General features: G+C 43.5%; 1 protein-coding gene across 3 annotated transcripts in view; it reads right to left on the bottom strand.

Annotated features, from left to right (window-relative positions):
• Positions 1-17293, bottom strand: part of brf1b (BRF1 RNA polymerase III transcription initiation factor subunit b) — a 424707-nt gene that overhangs the window by 73718 nt on the left and 333696 nt on the right. For all 3 annotated transcript variants that reach the window (XM_059648920.1, XM_059648921.1, XM_059648922.1), the window contains 4 exons: positions 15692-15753; positions 13784-13865; positions 12129-12184; positions 4723-4997 (listed from right to left, as the gene is read on the bottom strand). In XM_059648920.1, the coding sequence (XP_059504903.1) occupies positions 4723-4997; positions 12129-12184; positions 13784-13865; positions 15692-15753 (475 nt within the window). The remainder of the gene's footprint in view (positions 1-4722; positions 4998-12128; positions 12185-13783; positions 13866-15691; positions 15754-17293) is intronic.

Below are 17293 nucleotides of genomic sequence, written 5' to 3'. Positions count from 1 at the left end.
GAGTACTTGCAACATCCCACCAGAATATATTAAATATTCATGTAAACCAATGCACTAATGGCTGGCATTCAGTCATCTGTCATTTAATTCTGATCGGAGTAAGCAGCTGAGAGTGAAACACAGGCCTGAACTGAGACAGGTTTGGGGCTGGATGGGGAGAGGAAAGAATCAGATTTCATGCTAATATTAACACTGACAGCTATCAGAGCTGGACAGCAACCTTTGACACTCTTATTTTTAGCACTGCTTGCAAGGACTCGTTGACCTAATTTGTCTCCGATGAAGATTAGCTGACTACACACCTCATCTGTGCTTTTTGCTGATGGCTTTTTACAGCATGATTATTATTACACAGCTATTCCTGGAGCACACAGACATGTACCAATTGAAGTGAGGTCATTCCCAAAGTCAAGGATGAGCAGATTAAGCAGCTGACATCAATTCCAGGATGATCTGCAATGATGCTTAATTATCTCAAAAGTAAATCAAATGCTGAACCTTTAGAGAATAAGAAAGAGGAGTAGGCCATTCAGAGGTAATGGGAACTGCAGATGCTGGAGAATCTGAGATAACAAAGTGTGGAGCTGGATGAACACAGCAGAATTTGATGAAGGGTCTACGCATGAAACGTCAGCTTTTGTGCTCCTACGATGCTGCTTGGCCTGCTGTGTTCATCCAGCCTCACACTTTGTTATCTAGGCCATTCAGCCCTTTGAGCATATTCTGCCAATCAATAAGATGGTGGTTTATCAGATTAGGGCTTCATATTCACTTCCTGCACATCCCTCGCAACCTTCAATTTCCTTGTTGATCTAAAATTGAGCTAACTGTGCCTTCAATATATTTACTAACCCAGCACCAGCTCTCTTATCCTTTGAGGCAGGGGTTCCAGGCTTGGAAGGTGCTGTTGGAGAAACTTCGGTGAGTTGCTGCAGTGCATCTTGTACACAGTTTGCACTTTTGCTACTGCGTGTTGGTGATGACGGGAGTGAATGTCGAACGTGGTGACAGGGCTGCTAACCAAGAAGGCTGCTTTGTCCTGGATAACGCTGAGCTTCTCGAGCTGGCTGGGTAAGGACTCAGACTGCTCCGGTACCTAAACAGATGCAAATGGTGCTTTTTGTTTCGAAACTCCAATAAGTATAGGGTCAACCTGCCCAATCTGCCTGTTCAAGGCCAGCCCTTCACTCCAGGAATTAGCCTAATGAACCTTACCTGAATTGTCTTCAATGCGCGTGCATCCCTCTTTAAGACAGAGGACCCAAACAATACTCAGTATATAATTAAGAGGGTAAGTCAGGGACTGGTATAAGATGGCTTTAACTTTGTCAATAGATTACAGCAGTCATTGAAGGCAGAGTAAGGCAAAGGTGCTTCATCACTTTGGAAGGATAAAAATGAGTTCAGTAACTGACACTGTGATCAATCCCAGTTGTTCAGCTTCGAAGAAAGAAATTAAACTTTGAATCATGAGTAGAAAGTTGAAATTATGATGATTTAAATGGATAAAATATAGTTTTCCACTCCGTGTGACCTAATTACTTTCCAGAACTAGGAGGTACTATTTAAAAATAAGAGGTCAGTGACTTAAATGGAAGGAGAAATTTGTCAGAAGGGAAACATCTAAAAGGGACCTAAGGGGCAACTTCTTCACACAATGGGTCGTACGTGTATGGTATAAGCTGCCAGAGGAAGTGGTAGAGTCTGGTACAATTACCGTAAGACCATAAGACATAGGAGTGGAAGTAAGGCCATTTGGCCCATTGAGTCCACTCCGCCATTTAATCATGGCTGATGGGCATTTCAACTCCACTTCCCTGCACTCTCCCTGTAGCCCTTAATTCTGTGCGAGATCAAGAAATTATCAATCTCTGCCCTGAAGACATTTAACGTCCCGACCTCCACTGCGCTCCGTGGCAATGAATTCCACAAGCCCACCAAAGAAATGTTTCCTCATTTCCGTTCTAAATTGATCCCCTCTAATTGTAAGGCTGTGCGCACGGGTCCTAGTCTCCCCACCTAACGGAAACAACTTCCCCGCGTCCACCCTTTCTAAGCCATGCATTATCTTGTAAGTTTCTATTAGATCTCCCCTCAACCTTCTAAACTCTAATGAATACAATCCCAGGATCTTCAGCCGTTCATCGTATGTTAGGCCTACCATCCCAGGATCATCCGTGTGAAAAATTACAACATTTAAAAGGCTTCTGGATAGGTGTAGGAACAGTTGAGAGAGAAATGGGCCAAAGGCAGCTAATGGGGCCAGGTCAGATTTGGGTATCTGGTTGGTGCTGTGCTGAAGGGTCTGTTTCCAAGCTGTATAACTCTTTAAAACACTGTCGCAGGGAGCCTTTACAGTCAAGACATGAATGGGAATCTCTTTGTCACTTAATCAGGGCAGGGGATTGAACGTGGTTCTGTATTCTGAAGGCCACAGGAGGACACTTCATACAAACACAGGGATTAGCTACAAAAGTAGGCCAATCAGAGTTTCAAACCTGCTCTGCTATTCAATAAGATTTTGGCTGATCTGTTTATGTTCCAATTTCCATATTCCCATCAATCCATGATAACACTGGATTCTGTTGTCTAACAAATACTATCTACGCCATTAAAATATTCAACCACCCCTGCAGTTACAATTTCTCTTCCACTGAAGCTCAGTTTTGTTCAAGGATTAGAATTTTTAAACAATCTATGCAAATTTTCAAATCTGCCAACTCAGACAGATTGCCAGCTTGCTGTGTCACCTTGGAAAGAAACAAATGAGGAACCAGTCAGTTACATACAAAAAGAGTTAATTAAAAACAACAGAAAAAATTCAAACTATGTATCAGCGTCCTAAACACTCTGAGGAATACAATAGTTGTCGTGTTACTTCTTCCTTTGAATACTCCCACATTGCTCTGCATTCCAGGGCTTTCCGAGCCTAGCTTAATTATAGATATGGTGTGTGCTGGTGCTCTAAGTAGCCCTAGAGAGTTATAGCCAAAGACTGAACATGCCCATTTAATGGCATGAGCTGGTACTTGCAGTTTAGATGTCAGTCTAGTGGGGAGGCGATGGCCTAGCAGTATTATCACTGGACTGTCAATCCAGAGACCCAGGGAATGTCCTGGGGGCCTGGGTTTGAATCCTGCCACGGCAGATGGTGGAATTTAAATTCAATAAATATGTGGAATTAAGAATTTAACGATAACCATGAATCCATTGTCGATTGTCGGAAAAACTCATCTGGTTTACTAATGTCCCCTAGGAAAGGAAACTGCCATCCTTACCTGGTCTGGCCTACAGCCAACTCCAGACCCACAACAATGCGGTTGACTCCTAACTGCCCTCTGGGCGATTAGGGATGGGCATTAAATGCTGCCTGGCCAGTGACACCCTCATCCCGTGAAGGAATAAAGGGAAAAAAAAAGTCAACAGGGGAGCAGATGATTGCTAGCAAATAGTTAGGGTGGCAGAGTGGGGAGGTGAATGAGGTGGCAGGGGTAGGACGTAGTCATTCTTGGAGGGTGGTCAGATGGGTCTGGGTGGAGGTGAGTATGTCAGTATTCAGTGTGTCATTTATGTAGTGAGGTAGGAGTTAGACTTGGCTTTAATTGTTTCATATTTCTGGGCTAACTGAAACAAGTTGCCTGTTTCTAAGACTGGGAATCCATTAGTTTGTGGATGGGAGAAGGAGCTCTAATCTCACATGATAGTTGACACAAACGTGCTCTCTAAGCTAATCAGTGTGTCGATGCCATTCTCAGCACTGACTTTCAGTTTTCAGAAGGTGCTGCCACACACCAACCTCGGGGGTCCTCTCGGAGGAAAAATTAATTAGAAGGACTACTGGTTGACACATCTGCCTTCATGTAGCTCATAACATCCAGCTACCACTCTGCCTATTCCAGACCTGGGGCCAGTTTAACTTTCGAGTCAGTATCAGGCTCTTCTTTTCACAAGATTGTGGGACTACTTTTCTCCTTCGCGGGAACTTCATCATAGGACAGGCAATCATGCCAACCTCATGTTGAAATCACTCTTACTGGGTCCGCACTGATCTGAACCCCATTCCCCTCCTCACCTTCAGTGCCACTAACTTCCAAACATTTCAGTTAGTTATCAACTATTCTCCTGGAATCAGACAATTTTGTTTTCCACCAGAACATACGGAATGATAGGTGGTGACACTGACTTGACACTGACCCTACCTCAGCACCGGGACTCCCAAATGCCGACAACACCTTATTAGCTTATATGAATTAACTGCTGAAAACTCCATATTGAAGTAGAGATAGTAAGAACTGCCTTTGCTGGAGTCAGAAGAAGGGTCCTGACCCGAAATGTCAGCTTTCCTGCTCCTCTGATGCTGCCTGGCCTGCTGTGTTCCTCCAGGTCCCACACTGTGTTATCTCTGCATATTGAGGCAGACTCCTTCCTTGTGTGCACAGCTAGGTGTAATGTAACATTATTGTAGAATCATTCAGCACAGAAGACCATTGTGTATGTATCATCTCTCTGAAAGTGCTGTCCAACGTGTCACATTCCATCCGTCTCTTCCTCATAAACATAAACATCAGGAAAATGCAGTGTGTCTATTGGCCAAGGCATCAGGAATCCCAGTTCCCATCTACCTAATGTAAGGCGAAATAAATTAGCGCTTACTGTAATGAAACATTTAACACTGAATGAAGCCAAGTGCCCACACTACTCTGCATGAGATAGTAACTGTACCTCTTGCCCAGGTTGTTGACAGGTGTAGCGAGGCTGCGGGAGTTTGCAGCTGACTTTCGGTGGGCTGGCCCCTTCTTACTGCGGCTATTACTACCGCTACGGTTACTGCTGTCACTTTCCTCCTGGGTTGGTGTGCTGCTCCCCTTGCTGTTGAGATCCCTCAGCACGTCGTAATTTATCTTGCTTGAGATCTTCTTCTGCTCTAGCATCTTCTCTATGGCTTCCCCTGCTGTGCTGGCTCGGATTGGCTCGCGTTTCTTAGACGATTTTCTCGGCTTTGGAAAAAAGCGGAGATTTATTGACGTTAAGTCCCTGGTCCAAGTGAGTCAAAGGTAAGGTTTGTCATGCAGGCAACCAACAGCAGCACTCTTTGTGTATGTATTGTGTCTGAAATGCAATAAAACATTCCAAGAGGGAAATAAAACAAAATGCGCTACTGAGTCACCTAAACGTACCTTAGATCAGATTTGAAGAGACTCAATCAACTAGAGTTTTAAACAGCATTTCTAAGTGGGGTGGGGACAGGGAGAGTAAGGTAGAAAGATTTAAGAAAAAAAAACTAAAGAACTGAAATTATAGTTAACAATTAATACCAGGGAAGATGAAAAGGCCAGAATGACAGGAGCACAGACATTTCGGAGAGCTGTGGGGATGGAGGAGATGAGAGAGTGAGAGAAGTTTTCAGGATCCCAGAGAATCTAAGGAAAACTAGGCAAGAGCAATTTCAAAACACGGTGAGAATAAAGAGAGCAAAAACAGGAATTGCTGGAGAAACTCAAGACATCTGGCAGCACCTGTGGAGAGAAGGCAGAGTTAACACTTTGGGTACAATGACCCTGGGGATTTTTGTTTCAGATTTATGCATCTATTGAGTGTGCTCTGCCATTCAATGAGATTATGGTTGATCTGGTAATTGTCAACTCCACTTTCCTGCATTATTCCCATACTCCTAGATTTACTAACTGGTTAGAAGTCTGTCCATCACATCCCCAAATATGATTTATGACCCACCCTCTACAGCCCTCTGCAGTGAAGAATACCACAGGCTCACTCCCTTCTGAGTGAAGAAATTCCTCCTCATCTTGGTCTGAAATGTGATACCCCTTATTATGAGATGATGCCCTCTTCTCCTAGCCTCTTCAACAAGGGAAACAATCTATCCACATCTACAATCAAATTTCCTAAGAATCTGTACGTTTCAATAAGGTAGCCATGATGTGGAGGTGCTGGAGTTGGAATGGAGTGGACAAAATCAGAAATCACACAACGCCAGGTTATATTCCAACAGAGATAACGAGGTATAGAGCTGGATTAACACTGCAGGCCACGCAGCATCATAGGAGTAGGAAAGCTGACATTTTAGGTCGGGACCCTTCTTCTGACTCCAGCATAGGCAGTTCTTACTATCTCTGCTTCAATATGCAGTTTTGAGCAGTTAATTCATATAAGCTAACAAGGTGATGTCAGTATTTGGGAGCCTAGACCCTTCTAGATCCCGAACGTCAGGTTTCCTGCTCCTCTGATGCTGCTTGGCCTGCTGGGTTCATCCAGCTCCACATCTTGTTATCTCAGATTCTCCAGCATCTGCAGTTCCTACTATCTCTGAAACAATTATATTCCAACAGGTTTATTTGAAAGCTCAAACTATAATCTGCAGTCTTGTGGTTTCTGACCTTGTTTCGATAAGGGTACCCATTACTGTTTAAAACTCTAATGAGTACAGGTATAAACTACACAACTTTTCCTCAAAAAGAAAAACCACTCTACACCTGGAGTCTACTTAATGAATCTTCTTTGGGCAATGTCAGTATATCTTCCCGTACAGAAGGAGAGCAAAACTGTTCAAAGTACTCCAGCTGTGATCTTGTTAGCATCTTGTATAGTTTTAGCAAGTCCTCCCTACTTTTCTGCCTCACAGCACCAGGGATCTGGGTTCAATTCCAGCTTTGTGTGACTGTCAATGTGGAGTTTGCATGTTCTCTCCATTTCGGAGGTGGTTTCTCTGGGTGTCCCGGTTTCTTCCCACAGCCCAAAGATGTGCAGGTCAGGCGGATTGATCATGCTTAGAAAAATATCCATAATGATATCCATAGTGTCCAGGGATGTGCAGGTTATGTGGGTTAGCCATGGTAAAATTCCTATGTGAAGTTATGGAAATGGGATGGGGGTTGGATCTGGGTGGGATGCTCTTCAGGGGCCCAAAGCAGACTCGATTGATTGAATGGCTTCTTTCAACACTGCAGAGATTCTACAATTCTAACTCCCAAATCACTTTTGGCAATCTTTCTCCACTCAAATAATATTCAGTCTCTCTATTTTTTCTTAAAATGCAATAACCTTACATTCTTCCATATTATAGCTTGCCTGCCGAGTTTTTGCCCAATCATTCCACGTAATTTTAGCCCTCAGTAGACTCTTTTTGTCATTGCCCATCTATTTTTGTGTTATTCCCAAACCTAACAACAGTACATTCACTTTCCTCATCCAAGTCGTTAATATATACATTGTAAATAACTGTGACCCCAACACTGATGTCTGTGGCACTCCACTAGCTAAAGGCTGCCATTCTGAAAATGAGCACCCCTTCCCGACTCTGCCTTCTATTACTCAGTCAATTATCCATTCTAATGTACCACACCCCAACACCATGAAATCTTACCTTAGTAAGAAACATAACATAAGGTACCTTGTCTAAATACACTACACCTATTGGTTTCCTCCATCTATTTTCCTTAGGGAGTTATACTAAAAGTGCCAGATGTGATTTCCCCTTCACACACTGACTCTGCCTTGATCATATTATGTATTTCTACACGTGCTGTTATTACATCATTTTTCAAAGGCTTGAACATTTTCTAAATGATAAATGTTAAACTAACTGTTTAAAGCAGTCCAAGCAGCATCTCAGGAGCACAAAAGCTGACGTTTCGGACCGAGACCCTTCATCAGAGAGGGGGATGGGGGGAGGGAGCTGGAATAAATAGGGAGAGAGGGGGAGGCGGACCGAAGATGGAGAGTAAAGAAGATAGGTGGAGAGGGTGTAGGTGGGGAGGTAGGGAGGGGATAGGTCAGTCCAGGGAAGACGGACAGGTCAAGGAGGTGGGATGAGGTTAGTAGGTAGCTGGGGGTGCGGCTTGGGGTGGGAGGAAGGGATGGGTGAGAGGAAGAAGCGGTTAGGGAGGCAGAGACAGGTTGGACTGGTTTTGGGATGCAGTGGGTGGGGGGGAAGAGCTGGGCTGGTTGTGTGGTGCAGTGGGGGGAGGGGATGAACTGGGCTGGTTTAGGGATGCAGTAGGGGAAGGGGAGATTTTGAAACTGGTGAAGTCCACATTGATACCATATGGCTGCAGGGTTCCCAGGCGGAATATGAGTTGCTGTTCCTGCAACCTTCGGGTGGCATCATTGTGGCAGTGCAGGAGGCCCATGATGGACATGTCATCAAGAGAATGGGAGGGGGAGTGGAAATGGTTTGCGACTGGGAGGTGCAGTTGTTTGTGATCGCAACAAACAACTGCACCTCCCAGTCGCAAACCATTTCCACTCCCCTTCCCATTCTCTTGATGACATGTCCATCATGGGCCTCCTGCACTGCCACAATGATGCCACCCGAAGGTTGCAGGAACAGCAACTCATATTCCGCCTGGGAACCCTGCAGCCATATGGTATCAATGTGGACTTCACCAGTTTCAAAATCTCCCCTTCCCCCACTGCATCCCTAAACCAGCCCAGTTCATCCCCTCCCCCCACTGCACCACACAACCAGCCCAGCTCTTCCCCCCCACCCACTGCATCCCAAAACCAGTCCAACCTGTCTCTGCCTCCCTAACCGCTTCTTCCTCTCACCCATCCCTTCCTCCCACCCCAAGCCGCACCCCCAGCTACCCACTAACCTCATCCCACCTCCTTGACCTGTCCGTCTTCCCTGGACTGACCTATCCCCTCCCTACCTCCCCACCTACACCCTCTCCACCTATCTTCTTTACTCTCCATCTTCGGTCCGCCTCCCCCTCTCTCCCTATTTATTCCAGTTCCCTCCCCCCATCCCCCTCTCTGATGAAGGGTCTAGGCCCGAAACGTCAGCTTTTGTGCTCCTGAGATGCTGCTTGGCCTGCTGTGTTCATCCAGCCTCACATTTTATTATCTTGGAATCTCCAGCATCTGCAGTTCCCATTATCTCTGTTTAAAGCAGTCTGCAGTTTTTTTGTCCCCTTCCATGTTTGAATAACGGTGCTTTGGCAATTTTCCAGAATCTAAGATTTCCAGTGCACCCACTATCTCTGCAGCTACTTCCTTAAGGATAAGCATATGGATAACGATGGGACAGTGTAGGGGGAGGGGTTTAGATTAGTTCACAGGTCGGCGCAACATCGAGGGACGAAGGGCCTGTTCCACGCTGTATTGTTCTATTCTATTTTAAATATAAATATAAATAAAAATCAAGCCATGGTATGGCTTACAAAGTAGATGGTAAGGTCCTGAGGAGTGCTGTGGAACAGAGGGGCCTAGGAGTACAAGTAAATAGTTCGTTGAAAGCAGCGTCACAGGTGGACAGGGTAGTGCTTGCTGGCCTTCATTGGTCCTGGCACTGAGTATAGGAGTTGGGATGTTATGTTACATAAAAACTGAAAGAACTGCAGATGCTGTAAATCAGGAACAAAACAGAAGTTGCTGGAAAGGCTCAGCAGGTCTGGCAGCATCTGTGAAGAAACAATCAGAGTTAATGTTTCAGGTCCAGGCACCCTTCCTCAGAACGTTATATTATAGTTGTATAAATCATTGGTGAGGCAGCATTTGGAGGATGTGTACAGTTTTGGTCACCATATCTTCGGAAGGACATAGTTAAACTGGAAAGTGTGCAAAGAAGATTTACGAGGATGCTGCCAGGATGAGCAGGCCTGAGTTATAGGGAGAGGTTGGCTAAAAATTGGCAGGTAATGTTGCAGCTTTACAGAACCTTGGTTAGGCCGCATTTGGAATGTTGTGTTCAATGCTGGTTGCCACACCACCAGAAAGATGTGGTGGCTTTGCAGAGGGTACAGAAAAGATTTACCAGGATGTTGCCTGGTATGGAGGGAATTAGCTATGGGGAGAGGTTGGAGAAACCTGGGTTGTTCTCACTGAAACGGTGAAGGTTGAGGGGGGCGACCTGATAGAGGCCCAGGAGATTATGAAGGGCATGGACAGAGTGGACCATCAGAAGCCTTTTCCCAGGGTGGAAGAGTCAGTTACAAGGGATCATGGGTTTAAAGTGTGAGGGGCAAGGTTTAAAGGTGATGTGCGAGGCAAGGTTTTTACATGGAGGGTGGTCGGTGCCTGGAACTCGCTGCCGGGGGAGGTGGTGGAAGCAGATATGATAGTGACTTTTAAGGGGCATCTTGACAAATACATGAACAGAATAGAAATAGAGGGATACGGTCCCCGGAAATGTATCGGGTTTTCGTTGTGATGGGCAGCGCGTCGGTGTAGGCTTGGGGGGGTCCAAAGGGCCTGTTCCTGTGCTGTAATTTTCTTTATTCTTTGTTCTAGGGTGGGACTTTATTCCTTGCAACATAGCATAATGAGGGGTGACCTTACTGAGATGCATAATATGTCATGACAGGTATAGACAGGATGAATGCATTTTCTCAGGGATGGGAATTGAAAACTAGAGGGCATAGGTTTAAAGTGGGAGGGGAAAGATTTAAGAAGGACCTGAGGGGCAACTTCTTGAAGAGAGTGGTGTGTATACGGAACGGGCTGCCAGGGAAAGAGGTTGAGGCAGGTACAATAGCAACATTTAAAAACATTTGGATAGGTACATGGATGGGAAGGGGTCAGGGGGATATGGACCAAATGTGGGCAATTGGAACTAGCTGGATGGTCACCACGGTTTGGGCCGAAGGGCCTGTTTCCATGCTGTATTATTCTATCACTCCATATGCTGAGATGCAATCCATCAAGCCCAGGGATTTACTGGCTCCATTTCCTGAGGACTGTTTTGCTAGTGATAGTTATTGTATGTACTTCTACTCCATTTCTCCCCCTTGGTTGTTAATTTTTGAGAATGCTATTAGTGTACTCTATTGTGAAGACTGATGCAAAATATTTATTCGGTGCTTTTCTGTCATTTCCTGGTTGCCCATTGTTATTTTCCCAGCCTTATTCTCTAAGGGACCGATACTAACTTTGACCCCATTTTTCCTTTTTATATATTTACAGGTGCTCTTACTGACAGCTTTGATATGACTTGCTAGTTAAGACTCAAAATTTACTTTTTCTTGTTTTTTTGGTCATGTTTTGTTAATATTGAAAAATTTCCTAATCTTACGGTTTGCTACTTATTTTTGCCACATTCCGTGTTATTTTTCTTTCCATTTGATGCTATCCTTAAATTTCTGAGTTGATCATTGTTGATTTATTTCCTTTCTAGAATCCTTCTTCCTCGTTGGGATATATCATTGCTATGAATCATAAGCTATTTGCTTCAATGTCTGGCATTGTTCCTCAGTCATATTTTCAGTTAAACTCCTTTCCTAGTCCACTCCAGCCTTCTGACTTCATTATTTTGTGATTACCTTTATTTAAAGTTTTGCACAGTAATTCCGCCCACAAACCTAATGTTAAATTCTACCTCCATGTTATGGTCACTGTTTCCTAGGGGATCTTTTATGCTGAGATTATTTTTCAAACCTGCCTCTAATTTAGCAGATCCAAAACAGCCTGATCCCTGGTTGGGTCCACAACATATTGTTCTAGAAATTGTTCCAATACACTCTATACACTCAATACACTCTACACTCTTCGGCACAACATCGAGGGCCGAAGGGCCTGATCTGCGCTGCATTGTTCTATGTTCTATGAATTCTGCGCCATGTTTAACTCTGTCAATCTGACTATCCAATCTTCAAGAAGATTAAAGTCAACCATGATAAATATAGTGTCTTTTTGACATTCTCTCACTACTTCCTGATTTATTCTCTGTCCCACTATACAGCTATTGTTAGGGGGTTATAGGCAGTTCTCGCGAGTGACTTCATCCCCTTGTGTTTTCTTACCTGTAGCCTTAAAAGAGAGAAAGAGAAAGAGAATCTGAGAGAAAGAAGGAAAGGCGTCAGGGTGACTGCACTGGATGCAAAGAAAATGCTAGACTGAGAGCAAGAGCAACAAAGAGAGTGTCTGAGAGAAAAAGGAACAGGCACACACTAAAAAAGCTTTTGCAGTTGTTAAGTGACTGTTGGGCTGATAATATCAACATTATTGTATGTCAACAAATAACATTCACCGAAAGAGCCTATAGGGCACATGGAAATATGGAATCAGCAAAATTTACTGATGAAGGAGTGGAACATATAGATGCAAATGTTTGCAATTCCAAAGAATTATCATTTCCGGACTTCAGTTGGTAAAATCACTTCAATATGTATTACCTTCTGCTCTTTATAAATCCCAAGCTCTTTCTCTTTGGCTATCCTTTCTTCTTTTTCTGCAAAGAAAATATTAACACTATTTTCAGGCGATAGGAGTGAACTCCGGAATGATTTAGTTAGTTGGCTCATCGATGACAGATCTGATGAAAGAGTCTGAAACGTTAATTCTGTTTATTGCTGCACAGATGCTACCTGCTGAGTATAGCCATCTTTTTGTCTCTTCAATTCCCAAATTCCAACAGCCCAGCACTCGCTTTTGGATCAAATGTGCCGAGTTCGATCTCTGATCTGTGATGGAGTTGGCTGACACCACGGCGAGTGCAGCATTAGGGATACTACAGAAAAATGCAGTCAATCTGGGCTGGGAGGGATGAGCTCTGGCTCATTGCAGCACAGGCCACTGGTTAGCAAAGTGCATTTGGGCGCTGAGTCCACGTTCGATTGTAATAAAATCCGTCCAGTGTGAAAGAAGGCTATTCGGCCCATCAAGTCCACATGGCCACTTCTAAGAGCATCCCACCCAGACCACACCCCTCCAATCCTATTCCTGTAACCCTGCATTTCCCATGGCCAATCCACCTGACCTGTACATCTTTGGGCAGTTGGAGGAAACTGGAGCGCCTGATGGAACCCACAGACTCAGGGAGAATGTGCAAACACCACACAGACAGTTACCCAAGGCTGGGATCAAACCTATGTCCTTGGTGCTGTGAGGTAGTAGTTCTAGCCATTGAGCCGCTGTAGTGTGTTCTACAGACAAACTGATTCCCAATTGATGACAAATGGCCACTCAAACCAGAAATACAAGTACTTGGCTAATCTTGTGTTCAGTCTGGTGGGTCTATCATTTGGTGATGAAGACAACTATTACCTCACTGGTACCTTACCCGTCCTCATGGCATAAGCTGGTTTACAGGTTTAAGTACTATTCTGAAGTGCTGATGCAATTGTAATGGACCAGATCTCCACATGTACTAAATATTCAGGACAAAAACTCTGGGATAATTTAACAATTGGCAGAATGGGATTTCTGTTTATTTTTCCCCTGTGCGTAGGTTAAATGACCAAGCTCATTTAAATTGCAACATTGTGAATAAGTGTAACCGTTCCCTGTAGGATGCACACAGCACTGTTCAGCTGTCAGATCCTGAGTGCCCACGCACAGCTCATTACTTATTCCATACTCTTAACTGTGCAGATGGTATCTAGCTAAATAAATTAATAAAAATCACAAAGCACTACAGGTGATGTGGCTTTATGGTGGAGAAGGAAACCACTTGCTGAAACTACTTAGTGAAGCAGAAAATGCTGGAGATAAGCAAATTGTCAGCATGTGGAAACAATCTGGATGAAGGTTCCACTGACGTGTACCCACACACTGGGTTTGCCAGCCTCTCCTGTTTACTGGCACTCACTAACCTACAGCACGTCCTGCTTTTATTTCCACAAAATCTAGCATCTGGAATTGAATTTGGGATTGAGCTTGATTTAATCCCACTGTTTCCAGACTGCAAGGTTTGATGCGAAACAGGAGCATGTTACAGATCTCCCTGCTCTGTTCTACCCTTGTACTTAGAAATACACCTGCCAGAGTCCCGGCTCTCCAAGTTCTTTGCCTTCTCCAGTCCTTTCCCATCTTTGTCACATGTACTCACCCTTTTGCTCTTTCAGGTAATCTGCATTCTCTCTCAACCACAGCTCAGTTTTCATTTCCACCTCCTTCTCGTTGAGCAGATACTGCATTAAAAAAGACAAGTTATAATCATAGCTGAAGGTCACCTGCACAAGGAGCTGCTGAAGCTTCAGGACGGCTAATGTGAAAGAACTGCAGTACACCGCTTTCTGACAGATAAATGAAGACACGTCAGCATTCTGTGCAATTCAGTCATAAAGACATATTAATTCCCTTCCACAACTTTTATTTATAGAAGTTCCTCTAATGCAGTGAAACATCTTAATACATTTCATAAGAACGTTATCAAACAAAATTTCACACTATTACAAGCATTTACTGGAGCAGATAGCCGAAACCTTGGGTCATAAATGTAGGATTTTGGAGAGTGTAATAAAGGAGATGTGAGAGGTTGAGAGGGGTTCAGACAGAAATTCCACAGCTTAGGGCTGCAGCAGCTGAACATACAGGAGTAGGCCATTCAGCCCCTTGAGACTGCTCCACCATTCAGTTAAATCATGGTTGATCTGACTGTAACCTCAACTCCACACATTCCCTCTGCTCCCATGATAACATTTCATCCCATTTGCTTAATGAGAATTATCTACCTCTGCCCCAAAGGCAATCACCTGTTTAGAAAGAGAATTCCAAAATCTCTCTAAACTTAAAAAAAAGTTTTGCCTCATTTTTTTTGAAATGGCTAACCCTTGACTTTTAAACCAAGACTTCTCATTCTAAATTCTCCCATAAGATGAAACATCCTTTCTTCATCCACCCTGTCGAGACTGCCCCAAGATTATATGTTTTAATCAAGTCTCAGTTTTCTCCAGCTGATATAAGCATAGCCACCCCACCCCTTCCTTGTCAGAAAACCTGTCCATTCCAGGCATGAGAGTAGAAAACCTTCTCTGGCACAGCCACTAATAACAGAGCCGTTAAAATCTGGGCTGCACAGGAGCATAGGAATCTGCAGGCTGTAGGACTCAAGGAGGTCATAGAGTTAGACCCCATTTCCTTAGACATGGCTCTGGTCTTCCTGGTCATTGGGAACACCCTTCCTGCATTTACCCTCTCTAGAATTTTACCGTTTTCTATGCGATCCCCTATTATTCTTCTATAGTACAATGAATATAGCCCTAACTGATCCAATCTCTCACTAGCAACTGGTGCACAAGGACACCAAATCTCATGGCACTTTCCCCACTACCTTTACATGACATGTACACCACCATCAGCTCATCGGAACTGCTTTCTCCCCAAAAGAGAAGTCACAATACCTAAGCCTGCCTCGAGCCACTGTGCCAGTGCTGAAGGCCATGCGATCAAAATCTAACTCTTAATGACAACACAAAGATGTAAATGAAAAAAGTGAATTATTCTACACAACGTTCCTCAGGTGAGAGATGTCAATGCTAGGAAACTAAACTATAATCTTATCTGGTGTCACCATCAAACTTGCAACGCAGCTACACAGCAGATGATTAGGTGCATGCAGAATAGAGAGAGAGTATGTGCTAGAGACAGCGAGAGCGAGAGACAGAGAAAGAAAGAGAAACACAGAGGGCAATTTACTCCTCATTTGCCCTCCTGGACCAGGCTCCAGCTCTGAGGTACAAGAAAACTATCATTCTGAGTACATTGTACAATCCTAACACTATATGATACCCTGGATGAGTAACAATAAGCCATTATACAAAGATACCTATCCCAAGTGAAGGCTTACAAAAAGAGAAAAGCAACCATAAAATGTGATTACGGTGCTGAAACCAGATTCTCTGACAACTAGCTGGTGCAGATGGTGAGAGAGTTGCTCATTTTACCTTTGTTTTTTAAACACAAGATAATCTACAATCTCACATTACCTGTCATCAGGGTTACAGAATGATCTTACCCTATCGATTTCATTGTCATCGATGCCATTCAAGTCCAGTTCACCTTTCTGAGGATCAATGCCTGTGGACAGAGAATAAAAACACCTGTTCAGTACATTTACTCACAGTCTAAAAGGTGGCCAGTGTTTGTTCAGCTAGCTGAGCTCACTCAACAACAACTGGCATTTATATCGTTCCTTTATGATGATGAAAAGTTTCAGAAGTTTCTTGGAGAAGCAACAGGAGACAAAATATTAGGAAGGTGTTCAGCAAGGTGTTCAAAGTATTAGGAAGGTATTGTGATAACAGGGGGCATTACTACTGGAGATGTCAGGTCCCAGAGTGAAATCTGGCTTGATAAATAATTTTTTGTCTTATTTAATGTGGAGTTCATCCACTGAAACAGAAACACAAGGCTGCAGACTTTAAAACAAAAACAGAAGTTTATCACATAAAAAGAATAACAGTAATAAAACAAAGCAAGATATTCAAATGTAAAACACAGTTCCGAAAGATCTTGAGATACACAGCAAAACAAATACTTCACTCTCCTTCCCAACATATCTCTTTACAGAAATTCAAATCCAGACAGATTAGACTAGTATCTTAGATCTTCATGTCAGTTGAACTGACTCAATTCAATTTTTTAAACTGATTCTTTCCTGTAAATGGTGAAGTCTTCTTCACAATATTCACAAACTGAAAGCTTAGACTTTCTCAGCTTTTAATCATCTGCAGATTTCTAACCAAATACTCTTGCTCTTACTCAAATGAACATTATACTAAGACAACTTATTCCCTGAACTAGTCTATATTCCTTTCTAGCAGTTAAATTATATTATGTTTCTGAACCCAAGCACAGTCCTCCAAACTGTTTAAAAACTTCCACCCTCTTGAGTTTCTGAAGCTAAATCAATCCTTGATTATCCTAAAGCAAAATCAAGCTAATGGTTCTCAGTTTTCCTCTCCCACTCAAATTTGGTGCAATGCAAACAAACAGGGTTCCCTGCTCTCTGACACATGCTAGATTACATCAGGGTTCCTGAAAGAACTCTCTTTAGTCTTATGGTTTCACCTCAAAAAATAATTAACCCCCACTAGTTTGAAATTCAAACTCAAAATATTTTACATATATCGATATACAATACTATATATAAAATCACACTTCATTTGTCATAAAGATGACCAAGAGGTTGGTCATAGTGCTGAGTGTTAAAGGGTGCTTTAGAGAAGGAGAGGGAGATGCTGATGTTTACAGGGTAATTCTATGCTGAAGGCAACTAAAGACATGGCCACCAGCGGTGGGTCAAGCAGCACGGAGATGGACCAGAGGCCAGAATTGGGAGTGCAGAGCCCTTGAGAGGATCCTGGAGCTGGAGGACAGAGATAGGGAGGGAAGTGTATGAATTCAAGGGCACTGGCTACACTTCAATTGTTCATAGGATTGAACATCTTTTTAAGTGTGAATCTCAACAGCAGAGTTTCAGGCCAGACATCCTGTGTGATTAAGTTCAAGTGAACATTATCCTTGTGCCCTCTTCACACGCAAATTGTCTAAACAGGGCCACCTAATAGTGCCCAGAAGCAGGAACCTTGAGTGATCATTCTAGACAGATCATAGA

Source organism: Stegostoma tigrinum, chromosome 10, assembly GCF_030684315.1.
Source record: "Stegostoma tigrinum isolate sSteTig4 chromosome 10, sSteTig4.hap1, whole genome shotgun sequence".
In the NCBI taxonomy this organism is placed as follows: domain Eukaryota; kingdom Metazoa; phylum Chordata; class Chondrichthyes; order Orectolobiformes; family Stegostomatidae; genus Stegostoma; species Stegostoma tigrinum.
Note: the sequence above shows the minus strand (reverse complement) of the source record. Positions and strands in the feature narration are given on the sequence as shown.